This window comes from Ochotona princeps, chromosome 9 (assembly GCF_030435755.1).
Source record: "Ochotona princeps isolate mOchPri1 chromosome 9, mOchPri1.hap1, whole genome shotgun sequence".
Lineage (NCBI taxonomy): Eukaryota > Metazoa > Chordata > Mammalia > Lagomorpha > Ochotonidae > Ochotona > Ochotona princeps.
Genome location: NC_080840.1, coordinates 25,282,500 through 25,298,609, shown reverse-complemented (window position 1 = coordinate 25,298,609; position 16,110 = coordinate 25,282,500). Strand labels below are relative to the sequence as shown.

Below are 16,110 nucleotides of genomic sequence, written 5' to 3'. Positions count from 1 at the left end.
GCAGAGAAGCCCATGCCCCACCTCTTCTACCCATGTAGGGAGGCCTACATGGATTTCCTGGCTCCCGGTTTTAGCCTATGTCTTGTTCAGGCCTTTCAGACAACCTGGGAGTGAAAACTGAAGGATGAAAAACTAATATCTCTCTCTCTCTCTCATCTCTATCTAACACTATGCCTTTCAATAAAATCAAATAAAAACATTTTCAAAAAAACAGGAAATAAAGATTTAGTAAGTACTGTCTAATGGAGAGTGAGATGAAGGATTCCAATAGGGAGAGCAGGAAAGCTGGTCCGAAGGGTACCGCAGCTCAGCTCAGCGATTCGCACCAGGGGAGGGGCAAGCAGAAGCCAAAACCGTGGCTGCATTCATTGACAAAAACAAATTCAGCAACGATGATGCCACCGTTAAAAAAAAAAGTTAAAAAAAATTACAGATCTGGACTAACAGTTTGGAATTTTTTTCTCCTTCCTGAATCTATGCCATCTGGTAGCCTTCCCATAACCCCACTAGGCTAGATTACTTTCACCTGTCTTGGCCAGTAGGCCAAGAATACACCTGTTGCAAGTAGCAGCAGCTTCAAATACACCCTTAGGAATCACTACTTTCCTCTTGAGCCCTGCCAGGGCTCCCCGCCTGAAAGGATGAGACCAAATGGAGACACTCAAACAGCACCACCTGAGCACAAGTTTCACCTATGGAGTCGGAGGACGCCCCCACCCCTGCACACACACAGGACCCCCACCCCCGCATACATACACACAGGACCCCCGCCCCTCGCGCACACACACACACATACACACGACCCCCGCCCCAACAAAGATACACGAGGAAAGTCAATAAAGCGAATTACCCACAGACCCATAATGGAACCAAAAAGTGCAGAGTGAACCCAGCCAGGATGGAGACAACCGACGTGACCTGTCGCCCAACCAACCACTTTCGTTTGAAGCCACAGAAGGTCTGGGCCGCCTTCTTCACTTTCTAAATGCATTAGCTAGCCAGACTTGCTGCATGAGTTCACTAACAAAGACTGGAAGAAACACAGGTGGGAATCAGGGAAAACTCGAATTCATGTTCTCTCATCCTGGTCAACCATCTTCTAAAGTTCTATTTAAGATATACACTCCTCCAGCAAGTTTTCCCAGATCCTTGGGTGGGTTTGGAGAAGACACAAACACACTCTCTGCATTTGAATAATTATGTGGACCCTGCTCCTCCCAGCTGGACGTCAGCTGGGACTCACCCATCCATCCCTGGAAGAATGTTCCTCACTTTAATACATGAAATGAATACACACCTGTTTGATAATCTACTAACTTTAGCCCACTATGTCTTAAAAATGTGTGATCTAAGCATCAGCAGTAAGTGTTTTGTACTAAAAGAAAGAGAAGCACTCTGAACACTCAACACTTCACCCTATAAAAACAAGAGGACGTCAGCCAGCGACAGCTCAACAGAAGCAGGAGCGGCGACCTGGGTACCAAAGCCATCTCCTGCACACAAGGTCCTAACGCTGCCTTTCCACCACAGGGTAGCTGCCCTGCCCTGAGCCGGGTGAAGGGTGCGAAGGGGCTGCAGCTGTCCCTCCAGGACTCGGCCTTCCCGCCCAGAGGCCCGGGGCTGCCGCAGGTGCAGGCCCTCAAGGCACACTTCTCAGGCGATGCTCCTGCAGCAAGCACGGGGCCGGGGACAGCCTGGCGGCCGGGGACAGCACCTCGGAACCGGGCTCGTCACGAGCAGGGCGGCCCGAGGGTCCCGCTATGGAACAGCCAGCCTCCGCCGCCGGAGTGGACATCACTACTCCAGGGCGGTCCCCCAGGAGACCACCCCCACCGGGCCCAGCGGTGAGGAAGGACACGGCGGCTTTGCCGGCCTGAGTCAGAAAAATGCGGAAAACGTCTGGTGGAAGGCGGCAGACAAGGGCAGAGGGCCGGAGGGCTCAGGGGCGCCGCTCCCCACCTGCGTCTAGCTCCAGCTGGTAACAGGGCAGAGGCTCGAGAGACAGCTTGTAACCCTCGAAGCGGGGATCCAGCAGCGGTCTCTTCACCCGCAGCGAGCAGTTGGCCGCCACCTCCATCGCCTCCCCGGGTCCTAGCCGGAGAACTAATAAAGCTCTTGTTGAAAGGTCCGCGTTTCCCTCCACACGCCGGAGCTGGGACGCGGCGTGGTTCCCATCCCAGCACGCCCTACGCTGCAGAATGCCTTCTGGGAAATGTAGTATTCCCTGTGCGCCCTCCGACCGTACTGCATGCTGGGATGTGTAGTCATCTGGGGGCCCGGCCGCCAGCGCCACAAAGCGCGGTCAGGACTCGTTTACCCAGAGGGCCGAGCAACCGGGAGGCGGCCCGCGCTAGTTCAATTCTCACTTTATAGGCAGGGTGGCGAGAGCCCGCCCCGGAAATGCGTGTTCTAGCTTTCTGTGTGCTTAGGTGCCCGAGCTACTGAGGGTCTAAGTCCGGGCAGCCCAAGAGTGTGGTAGGTAACGGTCGCCAGCGCAAGGGTCATTTCGTCGCTGGGAAGGGACGGCCCTCGCCCGCGGTGATGGTGGTGAGCTATGCCCGTGGTCCTCGGGGCCGGGACCCGGGCCCGGCCCAGGCTCCTTTCGCTGTGCTGTCCCCGGTTAGCGTCCCCGACCCGCGCCCCGGGCCTGCGGGGCTCCCCGACAGGGCGTGCTGCCGGGCTTGGCCGCCAGCCAGTGCTCGCTTTGTTGTCTGGCTCCGCCTCTCCCGCTGTCTCCGCCCTGCTGGGGTTGGCCCCGGCCAGGTCTGAGCTGGGAGGGATTCCCTAGCGCCCTGGTTTGGAGCGGTGAGAAAACTGAGGCCTGAAAAAAAAAAAAAGAATGAAATGACTTGTCCAAGGTCACTCTCCTCCGCCTCCAGAGGGGGCCGAGGCGAGATCAAGTTCACAATTCTGGGGAATGGTGCCGACCAGTCCATCCTACGAAGGGATTTGGGAAACGTTAGCCTCCGCCTGCCAAAAAAAAAGCAACTGCAGTTCCCAATTTCTTTCTTAAATTCCTCTCTTTTCCCCCTGTTCTCTTACAAAAAGAAGAAGAGAAAAAGAAAGAACTGTGGAAAAACTCATTATCCGTCTGAGTTTCATGTAGGCGGGAGGAGAGACAACAAAAGCATTCCTGAGCTGGTGACATTCCGTGGGAGAGCATAAGCTTATCCAAGTTTTTTTTTTTTTAATTAAATTGTTAAATGGCTTGCACGCCTTCAACAGCCAACCATCCTTGCCTGCAAGTGTGTGTGTGTGTGTATACAATTTTCTTTTCGATGGTCTCTTTGAAAATTGGCAGTTTGCTGAGTTAGGAATTACTTTTGAGACATCCGTTTTTCCCTTTCCTCACCAGCCGCCCACGTGTTGGGAAAGCCCCGCAGCTCACATCCTTTGCAATAGTTGAGCAATTAGAATTCTGATTGCTGCTGGTGAATCTCAGAGCAGAGTACCTGGAGCTTATCTGCTCAACTCGCTTATCAGCAAACGTGCTCACCCTGCTGCTACTGGGTTATAAGGCTTCCTCAACATTATGATTGCAGTGTAGGTGTGAGAGCGATCAGTGCCTTAAGCTCTACAGTTACAGACACTATGGCTCAATAGCTAAGTCCTCGCCTTGAAAGCACCAGGATCCCATGTGGGCACCATTTCACGCCCTGGCGGCTCCATTGCCTTTGCATTTCCCTTCTTGCTAATGGCCTCGGAAAGCAGTAGAGGATAGCCCAAGGCCTTGGGACCCTGTGCCGGCATGGGAGATGCAGAAGAGGCTCCTGGCTCCTGGCTTTGAATTAGCTCAGCCCCAACCACTGTGGCCTTTTGGGGAGTGAGCCAGAAGATGGAGGATCTATCTCTCCTTCTCTCCATAAATCTGCTCTTCCTTTCAAATAAAAATAAATAAGTCTTTAGGAAAAAAAAATTCTCCAGTTGGTTATTGGAGAGTTCAGGGGAAAAAGTACCCAAGTTCAAAAATCTGCCTTTTTCTGTCAAATTCACCATTTTCTTGTGCCTCAGTTTCCTCATCTGTAAGACGCAGATTATGTTAATAGTAACAATGTGTTCTGGGAATCGTAAAATGCTAGCCTAGTACCAGATTCATGAATGTGGTTGTTCTAACCACTATTGGTACTTTGAGGACTTACCCTGAGGGGTCCATGGGGGTGGGAGATGGGACCATGGCTCCTGCAGCATGACTTACTTCTTGGGATGCAGTGCATAAAATTGAGAGTAATGCTATTGTTAATGGATGGTTAGAATTGATTACCCCTTCTGTTGATAGACTCTTGAACACATTAGGATGCTTGCCTAGAGGTTTAGAAGAAAATGCTGTGTAAGAGTTCTGGTTCTGAAAATACGTGTTGATGTCCAGGTTAGCAAGATGAACAAAGATGCGCAGATGAGAGCAGCGATTAACCAAAAGTTGATAGAAACTGGAGAACGAGAACGGTAAGTAATGCATTGTGTTAATAAACTGCATTTTTTCCTCTCCGATAGTTAAATTTTTAAAATCTAGCTATCAAGAATTGAAGCATAAGTGCAAAGAGTTACAGAAAACTGAGATTATCAAAACTTTCTGTTCCTATCAGCTCTGAAACATGGTGTCTGTTTGGGAGTACAACACTTGAAAGTGTATCACGTAGCCACACATAGCCAAAGAAGTGGCCAGCAGGACTGTAGCCTAGTGAAGGTGGCAGAACTCACTCGTTACCAACCTCTTTTAACCTTGGGACCACATGTGCTCTCTGAAATAGTATTCTCTTCCCCTCATGTGTAGCAAATTCTAGCTCATCTCTTTGGTTTTAATTTAAATATTGCATTTTGAAGGAATTGGTAAGTTCCCAGCCAGCTTGTTCACTCCTAGCACTTAATCACATTATATTCAAATCACTTGGCTAGATTGTATCCTGCCATATAATTTTAATTTCTTGATGGCAGAAACAGTAGTATCCGCAACCTAATGCTAGTACTATGCCTGGCGTACACTTGGCCAAGTAAATGTTTGGAAAATGAATGCGGTTGGAAGTATAAATCAAAGTCTGGGAAATTAAAACCTCCCAGAAGCAGGATGATTAAGTTTGTAAGAGAAATATAGGTATATGTTTTATATGTATTTCAAATACAGATAGCAAGAAAAAGCTTGCAGATCTATCTGTGGCTTAAGGTGAGCAGATAAGCTCGCAGGATAGCATAAGAGAGCTTCAAATTGTTCATGGAAAGTTCATACTGACTTCATTTTTTTGAAATGAACATTTTTGAAAAACTCTTTCTTGTAAAAGAGTTTATTCTCTAGGATAAAATAAGTAAGAATTTTCCAGGCCAACAAAGGAGGGAGCCGTTTAGGTGGATTGAACAGAGTATGCAAAATCACAGAGCTCTGGTACTTGATCATGTTCTGGGAGCTGCAAAAGAAGAGGAAGCTAGAAGGTAGAGTTTGATAGCGGTGCCTGGAATGCTGAATGAGAGTGTGGAATTTGTAGGTCAGAATTCTTTCAATTGAAAGTGAACACGAAAGATGGCTTAACCACTGGAAATACATAATCGCTTCTTAGAAGAACACCTAGGGCGCAAAGCTGCTTCGTACGTCATTGGATCTGGGCACACAAAAATTTTTGCCAAGAATATGTATTTCTTTTCCTCTCTCAGCTCTCCTTTCTTTGTGTTGGCTTTATTCTCAAACAGGCCCTACTCACAGGTGGCAGAGATTAGCAGTTCAAAATTTACATCCCATCTCAGACTACCCTCCTCTTCCTCAGCAAAGGACCTAGCTTGCTTTCCATCTTACTTAGGTAATATGCCAGTTATAATCAGCCTTGTGTAGGTTGTATTTTCATTACAACAACCCAACACAGATTCATACACTGAAAGTGGCTGTGGTTTTTCTGTCCAAAAAAGGGTAGGAGAATGGGTGGCAGGGATTACAGAAACATCTGCTGTTGACTTTATTTTTGGGTGACGGAAGTCATCACAAGATTCGAAGAAAGGGAATGACTAAATCACATGTACACGGTAGGTTCTTATTCTGGAATTGTGGAGGATGGACTTGAAGGAGTCAAGAAAGATAACAAGAAAAGAAGAAAATCTTACTAGGTTAAAAATTAAGAGAAGCAAAAAGGGAAAGGAGAAGTTAAAACTGTTTTCAAAAACTTAAAAAAGGAAGCACAGCCCTCACTATGAGGAAGGACATATCTAGAATACGGCCTTGGGTTACTTTTCAGTAATGAGCATAGGGAATTTTATACTTCTTTTGTGATTTTTTTTTTTTTTTTTGAAAATCTGATATAGTGAGAGGAAGATCTTCCACCTGCTGGTTCACTCCCCAAGTGGCCACAGCAGCCAGAGCTGAGCCGATCCAAACCCAGGAGCCCAGAACCTCTTCCAGGCTGCCCACATGGGTGCAGGGTCCCAAGGCTTTGGGCTGTCCTCGTCTGCTTTCCCAGGCCACAAACAGGGAGCTGGATGGGAAGTGGGGCAGCCTGGATTAGAAACGGTGCCCATATGGAATGCTGGTGCGTGCAAGGCGAGGAATTTAGGCACTAGGCTGCCGCATCAGGCGCCCCTCCTTTTTGTTTTTATTTTTTATCCATGCAAGTTAAAGTTCTTGCGTTCCTATACCCTGTTAAGAGACTAGAGATACAGCAGTCAACAAAATGTAATCACTGTTTCTGTGGTGCTTACACTCAGTGTAACAAATGGAAAATACGTATATAAAGGTGGAAGATGGTGGTGAGTGTTCAGAGCAGAGTGTGATGAGCTGTAATATTTTGGCTAGAAAAGGCAAGAAAGGCTTCACTGAGAAGAAATAAGGAAGATCTGAGGGAGCTTGCCTGGCATTTGCGAGTAATACATAGAAGCAGAAGTGACTGCAGCAGAGGAGGAAAGTGGACAGAGATTGTGGGGGACTGTTTAGGATGTTGGTGACGGCTAGGAGTGTTACTGTGAGTAGGCTGGGAAGGCACTGAAGGGTTTGGAGCAGTGAGGAAAAGGCCGTGTGCACAGAGGCCACGGAGGCTTAGTACAGTCCAGACCAGACCAGAAGACAGTCTGAACCAGGGCAGCAATGGCAGCGGTGAAGGGAAAGCTGTCATTCTAGGGATATAGCATAGAGTTGAAACCAGCAGGATTGGATATGTCATGTTAAGGCGAAATGAAGGACGTTGTTAGGCTCTCCAGTTGTAAAATGAAGTTGCCATGTGGGAGACGGAAAGCAAGATGAAGTGAGAGAAAATCAAAAGTTGAGTGTTAGTTTATTAAAATAGAAGGATCTAATTAATACCAAAATGGAACGTTCAGGTGAATCTAGCAGTAACTGTCGAGTAGTGATTTTCTGAACAGACCTGCAGTGGTGCTGTGTCCTTGATGCCGTTAGTCACAGTGTATACCTTTATTTTTATACCATTACAAAAGAAGACATTGGCAACTCAGTTATGGCAGGCATGTGACTTATTACATTGTTAACGTGGCGGGTCACTGGGTAGAATAGCCTGATGTTCTGCGAAAGAAGAAAATGCAGGCTGAGTGTAACAGGGACGGGGAGAGCCGAAGGGTGAGAACGCACATTCTGTAGGTTTTGGAGTATAAACATTGCAGCTGCTTCAAGCTCAACTACTAGCCCCTATCACTATACAAGATTTGTAATACTACTGTTGGTGGAAGTAGAAATATGTAAGGTGGCAACAGAATAGAGCTCCTGGAGAAGTGGCCTCGCCCCTTTCCTGAATTGACTGTACTCATTAAATGATGCCCAGATGCAGAAGAGGCCCACAGTTCAAATGGCTTGCCCAAGATCGAATAACAGCAAAGTGACAGAGCCAAGGTTAGGCCACAGTTAAAGTTTTGTGACTGAAAGGCAAGAACGTTTAAACTTTGCTTTAGACATTCCTGTCCATAAAAATCAGATTGTAACTTGAAAACATTTGTTTCTCAACAGCCTCAAAGAGTTGCTGCGAGCTAAATTAATTGAATGTGGCTGGAAGGATCAGCTGAAGGCTCACTGTAAAGGTAATCCGTCTCACTGACGAGAAGTAATCTCAGTGCGCTGAGCTGTTCTGGTTTGGGGTTTGCAGCTAATCCCGCTGCACTGAGCTGTTCTGGTTTGGGGTTTGCAGCTAATCCCGCTGAGCTGAGCCATTCTGGCTTGGGGTTTGCAGCTAATCCCTCTGCACTGAGCTGTTCTGGTTTGGGGTTCACAGCTAATCCCACTGCGCTGAGCTGTTCTGGCTTGGGGTTCTATGGGAAAGCATAGTGACTGTTCCAATGTGCATTGAATAAATTTTGAACAAATAGAAGAAAATTAAGTTTTTGTTAATGTAGTCCTTCTGTCAGTGATAGAAGTACATCTGACTCCTAAGTTTTTAGAGAATTTGTGTTTCTCTTGAAATAAAAAAAGTCATTAAGATTTTTCTCTGGCATGAAGTACTTGGGGATTTCAGTAGCAGTATTCTTAAGTACATTTTAGTAGCAAATTGAGCACTGTAGGGTGACAGACTTTCAGGAATTGTATCTCTTTTCTGTAACCGTTATTTTGGCAATCTCATGAAAGTTCCAAGAAATTGTGTTGCTGTCTTAGTAACTGTAGGCTGGAAGTTTGTAACATCACTGCTATTGATGCCAGTGGGTAAATGAGTTTTCTGGCTCGGCTTTTGGTATAATGGGATTCTGTACATTTCTAGTGACTCCCCGATGTATTGCAATGGTTTTTACAACAAAAATTGATAGAGATTATTGACACATTAATTGTAAAGAGGGCATAAAGTTTGGGGTCATAGAAACTTCAGTTAGCAAGACTGGAGTTGCATTTTGGCCTGTGTTTTGATAGGTGTCTGATCGTTAAGCCTCAGTTTTCTGACCTGTAAAGTGGGGAGAAGTCCTAACCTTTACAGGATGGTGAATGTTGTATAAAGCACCTAATACTGATCTGAAAATATGAATTAGATTCCCTCTTACTTATTTTTTTGGTCCAGCCTAGGGAAGAGAAAGAAACACTAGAGCAGTGTTCTGCATTCTAATGATTTGGTATGAAATTACAAGTCAAACAAAACAAAAAGAAATGTTTGCTCTCCACACATTGAAGAGCTAATATGTTATAGTGAAGCAAGATCTGTCCAGGTGTGAGGTTGAATGTATTAAATTTAAGCAGTACAGCCAAGTTCACTTTCAGTGCTCCAGTTCTTGTTACGTTGAAGGCTATTTAGCTGATATGGACAAACTTTCATCTTTAGAGTGTGGAGAGCACAGAACATGAACATGGAAAAGAGAAAAGTACCCTCATTTTTTTAAGACCAGTCTACACTCTTAAAAACATGATCTTAATCCTTCCTCTATGAAAATCTTTCTTACAGATAATGATTTTAAATGATATGATTTGTTTTTTGCTTTTGCATAAGAGGTAATTAAAGAAAAAGGACTAGAACACGTTACTGTTGATGACTTGGTGGCTGAAATTACTCCAAAAGGCAGAGGTAAGGAACGCGGACTGTCCCGGGCAGCTGTGCTGAGTCGTGCTCTTTGTCCTTCCCGCCGATTCCGGTTTCCGCTCCCTTTATGAGGAGATGCGCCCTTTCCCAGGTTGCTTGGGTACTGCCGTGCTTGATGGGGACGCAGTTACAGTTGCCCTCCTGCCTCTGCTGTAGTCCTGAACACCAGAGCACACTAGAGTTGTCAAGTTTTTTTTGCAGGGCCAGCATTGTGGCATCGTGAATTAAGCTATCACCGGCAGTGCTGGCATCCCATGTGGACACTGGTTCAAGTCCCAGCTACTCTACTACCAATCCAGCTCCTTGCTAATTGCCTGGGAAGGCAGTGGAAGATGGCCAAAGTCCCAGGTCCCCTGCCACCTACAAGGGACACCTGAGAGGAGCTCTTGGCTCCTGGCTTTGCTTGGTCCTTCCCCAGCCATTATGGCCATTTGGGGGATGAAGCAGAAGATGGGTTATCTAGCTCTCTGTCTCTCCCCTCTCTGTATGTGTAACTCTGCCTTTTAGGTGAATAGATAAATCTTTAAAAACGTTTTTGTACTCCTGAACAAAATGCCAGTTCAAGGTGTTAAGGCAAATAATTTTTAAAATTTTTATAGAGGTAAATAAATAATACCTGAAACTAGGATTTATAAACCTAGTCAGATAAGGCCTGACTCCCCTTAAATACTTAAATAATTCAAAGTTTTACTCTAGTCCTTAAGTTATTGGTCTACTATCTTTCCTTATTAAAAATTTACAAAGGCCCATCTGCTTGAGTGTCTAATTAAGAATTTAGTAATTCCATAACTTCATGTTCAGCGTCATCTGTAGTTAAGACTCAACATTTCAGTACCTTCTGAAGTTCTCCCTTCCATGCGTTGGTTACAGAAGGCAACAGAGACTTAGGAAATAATTCTGTGTGTGCTCATGATGTGTAAATATCAGGTGAGAAACTATGCATCATTGCTTTTTCAGATGTAGCTACATTGCCTTCATTTATTTTCATAAAGTTGGGAAATTTTTACAGTCATAGATGGAATTGTATAAATTAAATGATCTATAAATTTTCTTGCTCAGAAATAGTAAAAGGAACATTAGCATAACAGGGAAATAAAATTGAAAAATTATTACAAAAAAAAACACTAATTCCTTGAATTACTATCAGCTGGCAGGAAATGACATCATCCCATGGCCCTTCTCATGTGTCTCTGTAGGTCTACTTACAGCTGAAAAATTTTTATTTTTTTTTCTTCATATTTGTTTCAAGGAAAGGAAAAGTATTTATTACCATCCTAATTTCTTTTTGATTCATTTTACTTCACATGATTTAGGAACTGGCTCAAGAGGTTAGAAAAGTACCCTTCACTTCTCCCTCAACACTGTGTCTTGGATTTTTGCATCTGTTCTAGCTTCCCCACTAGAGAACAAGCAAACAAAGAAAAGTGAAAGTGACTCTGTGTTGTTCTTAGTTTCTTCTTACAGGCAGGATTAGACTTGCTTTTTTTTTTTAATTATTATTATTATTACATTTCATTTTATGACACAGTTTCATAGGCTCTATGATTCCCCTAACCCCTCCCCGCACCCTCCCCCATGGTGGATTGCTCCACCTTATTGCAGTAGTACAGTTCAAATGCAGTCATGATTCCTTCATTGCCAGCATGTACCATGCATAGAGTCTAGCATCTTATTGTCCAGATAAATTCAACAGTTTCTTGGGGAGACCATCTCTGCTCTGAAAGCAGAGCCGGCAGAATATCATCCCGACCAATTAAAAGCCACAACACAACATCAGCGACACTTTACAACATTATGGACTTAATTGACATGGTATTGAGTGACTGAAATGTTAGAAAATGCAAGTTCTTAACCATGTCCTGTGACTCCTTCATTGACATTTCTGTTTTGGTTTATACACAACCAGCTGCTATAGACCTTAAAATGCCTATAGGGTACTATTCAGCTGTCTTGTGTCTGTTTTCACTTTTGTATTTAGCAGTTTATAGTGTTGAAGCATGATTTTTACTGAACGTGGTGGGTTTTAGGATAGTCCAAACTGGCTTATAACTCTAACAAGGCATATTAGACTTGCTTTTAATTAACTTTTTTGTTGTGCAGTTGATTACATTTCTGTTTCAGATTGATTCAGTTTAACAATTTAGAGTAAGGAGTATCTGCTTTACTTGATTTGCATGCCACTTTATATAAATCTTTCTAGAAATACTGAACTGTATCTACAGGTAGTCATTTCCCCAAACACAACAAATATGTTACAATTTCTATTTGATACCCCCACACATTCTCACATTTATTGGCTTCATCTTTTGAAAAGATTCACATAGATCATATTCAGGAAGTCAACTATAAGTTCTGGTGCCATGTTTTACATCTTTTTTGGATCAGACAGTATATGCAATCATTAATAAGATACATATTGAATATCCCTAACCTAAAACGCTTAGGACCAGAAGTGTATCTGATTTTTGGACTATTTGTATACAAAATAAGATACCTTGGAGGATCCCAGTCTAAACATGGAATTCATTTCTGTTTCATACATATTTGTAGTGCTCCTGGCAACCCAGCCACATCAGGTCAAGTTTGGAATTTTGTGTTTGTGTCATGTTGACATAGAAAGAGTTTCAGACGATCAGATTGTCAAATATGGGGTACTTAACCTGTTAGTCCCATTACCCTGCAAACATGTAGCGTTTTATGATCCTACAAACCAGTGTGAGTGTACCCTCGTCCAAATTTAATTTTGCATTTTATTTATTTAAGACAGAAATAGAGATCCCCGATCCATTACCTATGCAGCCAGACCAGAACAGACCAAAACTGGGAGCCATAAACTCCACGTGGGTGTCCCATGTGGGTGACAGAGACCCGACTGATTAATCATCGGCTGCTGCCTCACAGTGTGCAAAGCAGGTGGCTGGGATTAGAAGTGGCATCAGAGCTCCAGCCCAGTGATGCACAAGGGGGTGTGGGCATCACAAGTCAGGCCAAGTACAAGTTGTGTTGGGATGATTTTGGCCATACGAAAGTCATTTAACGGCCTCTGTGTTTAAAAATGGCCTCAACTCATAGTTCAGAGTTTTCCATCCTGGCTGGCCTATTTCCAATCCCACTTCCTGGCAGCATGTCCTGGGAGGCAGCAGATGATGGCGTTTGTGCTTGGACAACTGTCACCCACATGGGAGATCCAGATGGAGTTCCTGGCTCGTGGATTTCGCCTTGCCCGGCCCGTTTTTGTGCGTATTCTGAGATAAAGAATGGGTAGCAGATATCTCTTTCTCTCTACCTTCCCAATAGTTGAAAAGTAAACATTAAGAAATAATAGTTTGAATCTTCTCATGTTTCTCATCAATATATAGTATTTTTACATATTGATAGTTCATTAAATAGTGAATTACAAATTCACACTTTTTTCGGATCTGTTACATGTATTTATTGAATCTGAGGGGTGTTACATTTTTTAATTGGTAATATTAAATAAGTATGAAATCTCAAAATGACTTCTGTATGAACGCCCTCTTAACTAACATTTGTGTTTTTGTGTTTCAGCCCTGGTACCTGACAGTGTAAAGAAGGAGCTCCTACAGAGAATAAGAACATTCCTTGCTCAGCATGCCAGCCTTTAAGATTGAACTAGATTGTGTTCTGTGATTTTAGTTCTGAAAGTAAAACTTGCCATAAATTAGAGGTCATTTTCCCAAAATAAAATCCTTTTTTTGTATAATGGTATACAGTTTTCAGTACTGATGTATACATTGTATTGATTTTTTTCCCTAAATGTGTTATTTTAATAAATATCTCATGAATGACTTTGAAGTTTGCTTGGATTTCAGAATAAATGGGACTTGTCTCTATTACTAATCTACCAGATGTATTGAGAGAAATGTCAGCAATGAGTCAGTTTAAGGATTTCACATGTGCAGTTCTCTGTGCTAACGACCAAGAATTGAGCAGCCTTGATGTTGTGTATAGTATATTCCTTTTTTGAATCCTGATAAAACCTGGTAAGTTGTGATTTCCCATCTTGTAGCACGGCTCATATTTGTTACAAGTCTGAGGGTTCGGACTGCATCCTTTTCGTCTCAGTGTGCCTTCCTTCTGCTTCAAAAGTTGTTGCCACCTAGTGGAAGAGAGAACATTGACAAGCTGGCTCCTTATTACCAAGCTCTGTCCACACAGTCTACCCATCTGAACTTTGAAAGCAGAATAAAGTGCATTCCTACATGCTAAGGTCAAGAAAGAACTTGATGTGAAGTCACTCTGTGACATCAGGATCGCCAAATCCAATGGACTCTTGCATATTCTCATGTGACCTCTGCTGGCGAATGGTTGTGCTGGTCTTCCTGCTAGTTGGAACTTTCTTCCCAGTCCTCATGCTATTTCTTCCTACCGCTGGAAATCCCTTCTGTTTATTGTGGAGTACCTTGTGCTATATGTGACTTAAATACTGACATTAATTTGGGCTCCTCCTGACCCACTAAGTGGATACACTTAACCTGGGAAAATCTCAAAAAAGTCAGGTCATACCATGCCTCAAGTACCAGCAGTTTGAAAAGTGGTGAACTGCAACTCCAGACCAGACTTATTCTCCAGGCCCATAGGCCCAACTGTCGTATGTCCAAACACCTTGAACTCATCACGCGTATTAATCCCTCCCATGACTGCCCCTGCAGCTTTCCTCTCCCTGTGCTAACTCCCAGACATACAGGTTGTACCCAGAGAGTTTGCTGAAACGCCCATCCTGAGGGAAATGGCCGTGGCACGAGGTAATTTCTGACAGTTGGCAGTGGTACTGCTGATGGGGAATCATTTTGGATACAAGACTACAGATTGTTTACTGCTTGTCCTCGACTGCCTTAGTTCAAGCCTGGAGGGTTGGCAGTAGACTTTTTCACTGTGGTTTCTGCATGCCTCCTAAACCTCTTCCATACTGTTGTCTCCATGACCTGATCCTTGGATTCCCCTGCTTGAAATTTCCCAATTCAGGAGGAAATGGAAACGGCTGAACATCTGCATTCCCCCTGAACCAAGTCATCCATGTGGAAAGCACTGCCCTCATGCTTAGCTCATTGCTGCATGCCCTTTAAAATTCACAAGTTGCTAGGATTCCGATCATCTAAAAATCAGATAATCAGTTGTGCATAAAATCTCTTCCACGGGGGCTCTTGAACTTGCATGTGTGTTCAAGAGGAAGGAAACAACCTCTTAGACTTCATATGATGCTTAGTGTGGGTCAATGTGTGAGGCTAAGAATGGATGAGCTACTGAATGGCTTATGCCTGGAGAATGGAGAAGGCAACAAAGACTGGGTGTAATTGAGGCATCGTGTTAATTTCTGATTCACTATTCCACAAGACAATTTCATCGTTATGAATTTTGACTTGAAATGTCCTTTAACCAGCTGGGCCTGATTAGGTTAAGTTTTGAGCCCAAAATGTGCATACCCACAGTCATGATACTTACATATGTTTTTCATTTCCTTTCGTCTTTTATAAAAATGTTTTGAAGTGATAGGAACGATCATCAGTATACCACCATTTCCAAAAAGCAGACAATCTTACTTGATACACAGGAAATGTTAGGAATAATGACAGTTCTTACACTACTGCATATGGAAATAAGCCAAAATATGCTTTAAAACATTTTATTTAAATGTGTGGAAGAAAATATGGGAATGAATACATTTTGCAATGAGTCAGGTTCTGAGCTGAAAACTCTTCATAGAGCAATTTGAGATGCTAAAAGGCACAGCTTTAAAGTGGTGGTGCTAAGAACTCACCCATGTCTCCCCACCCCTTCTGGGTTTCTTTAATATTAATGTCTTGAAATTTGCACCTAGAAACATTGCTATTTCAAAAAATAAACCAACTTTGTGAATATCTTGACTCACATTGATTTATGTAAACTAGAAACCTTTTCTTTAGAAGTCTTGTATATCATATTCAGTGTTGGAAACTGAACATGACTGCGCTGGATGAGTAAAATACTCATTAGGCTTACCTTAAGTTTCTCGTATAGAGTTAAAGAAGACCAAACTAAATTATTTATGCAATCACTTTGCTTTGGCATTACAAGTGTATCATTTGGTTGAGTGGTGCCAAGCCAGGGGCTAGGTGATAATGGGGACTGGTAATGGATACGGGACTTTTCATAACTTGATAAAAAGCTTCGTATGACTTCAGACAACTGTGACAGCTGCTCAGCAGCTGATGTGGGAAATGAGCCAGTGTGCACAGGTACATATATGCATGTGTCGAGTAAACCCACTTTCTAAATGGCTGTTAGCTTACCCAGTGACTTCGTAGAACCCCTCAAATCTAAAAAAACCACAAAAAAAGCCATCAGACAAATGTGTGGAGAAAACTAACGGGTACAGACAGATGACGTTATGGTTTCATCAATGATATTGAAGTATGAGATAACGCTGACCCTTCTGCTTCAGTTTCCTTATCAGTATAATATCTCTGTTCCTGCACACCAGACAAGAAACTTTAACACCTTAAATGTTATTTATGGAATAGCCAAAAAAGCAACATAGATTCCTCTTATATTCTAGAAAGAAGAAACACAGAGTACTCCAAAAAGTCTGTGGGGCAATGGAATTGAAATATGTTTATCTTGGTATGAACTTTTTTCCATG

At 43.4% G+C, this 16,110-nt stretch overlaps 2 protein-coding genes across 4 annotated transcripts in view; one reads left to right on the top strand and one right to left on the bottom strand.

The window, feature by feature from the left end:
• NUDCD1 (NudC domain containing 1) overlaps window positions 1-2,171 on the bottom strand; it is a 68,092-nt gene extending 65,921 nt beyond the window's left edge. For both annotated transcript variants that reach the window (XM_058668549.1, XM_058668548.1), the window contains exon 1: window positions 1,960-2,171. In XM_058668549.1, the coding sequence (XP_058524532.1) occupies window positions 1,960-2,077 (118 nt within the window). In that variant the 5' untranslated portion in view covers window positions 2,078-2,171. The remainder of the gene's footprint in view (window positions 1-1,959) is intronic.
• Window positions 2,172-2,264: 93 nt separating this feature from the next.
• ENY2 (ENY2 transcription and export complex 2 subunit) lies at window positions 2,265-13,277 on the top strand. 2 transcript variants are annotated; one of them, XM_004580684.3, is made up of 5 exons: window positions 2,265-2,475; window positions 4,367-4,443; window positions 7,925-7,995; window positions 9,381-9,455; window positions 13,020-13,277. In XM_004580684.3, exons 2-5 carry the CDS (start codon window positions 4,376-4,378, stop codon window positions 13,094-13,096), a joined length of 291 nt encoding a protein of 96 aa, XP_004580741.1. In that variant the 5' UTR covers window positions 2,265-2,475; window positions 4,367-4,375; the 3' UTR covers window positions 13,097-13,277. The 2 variants fall into 2 exon arrangements, with proteins under 2 accessions (XP_004580741.1, XP_004580740.1); XM_004580683.3 differs by having other exon boundaries at window positions 2,267-2,547.
• Window positions 13,278-16,110: the final 2,833 nt, after the last annotated feature.

Bases quoted from the DNA above. Each gene is read 5' to 3' on its own strand.
- ENY2 (XM_004580683.3), top strand. The intron at 7,996-9,380 runs GTAATCCGTCTC...CTTTTGCATAAG, and splicing joins GCTGAAGGCTCACTGTAAAG to AGGTAATTAAAGAAAAAGGA. The intron at 9,456-13,019 runs GTAAGGAACGCG...TTTGTGTTTCAG, and splicing joins AATTACTCCAAAAGGCAGAG to CCCTGGTACCTGACAGTGTA.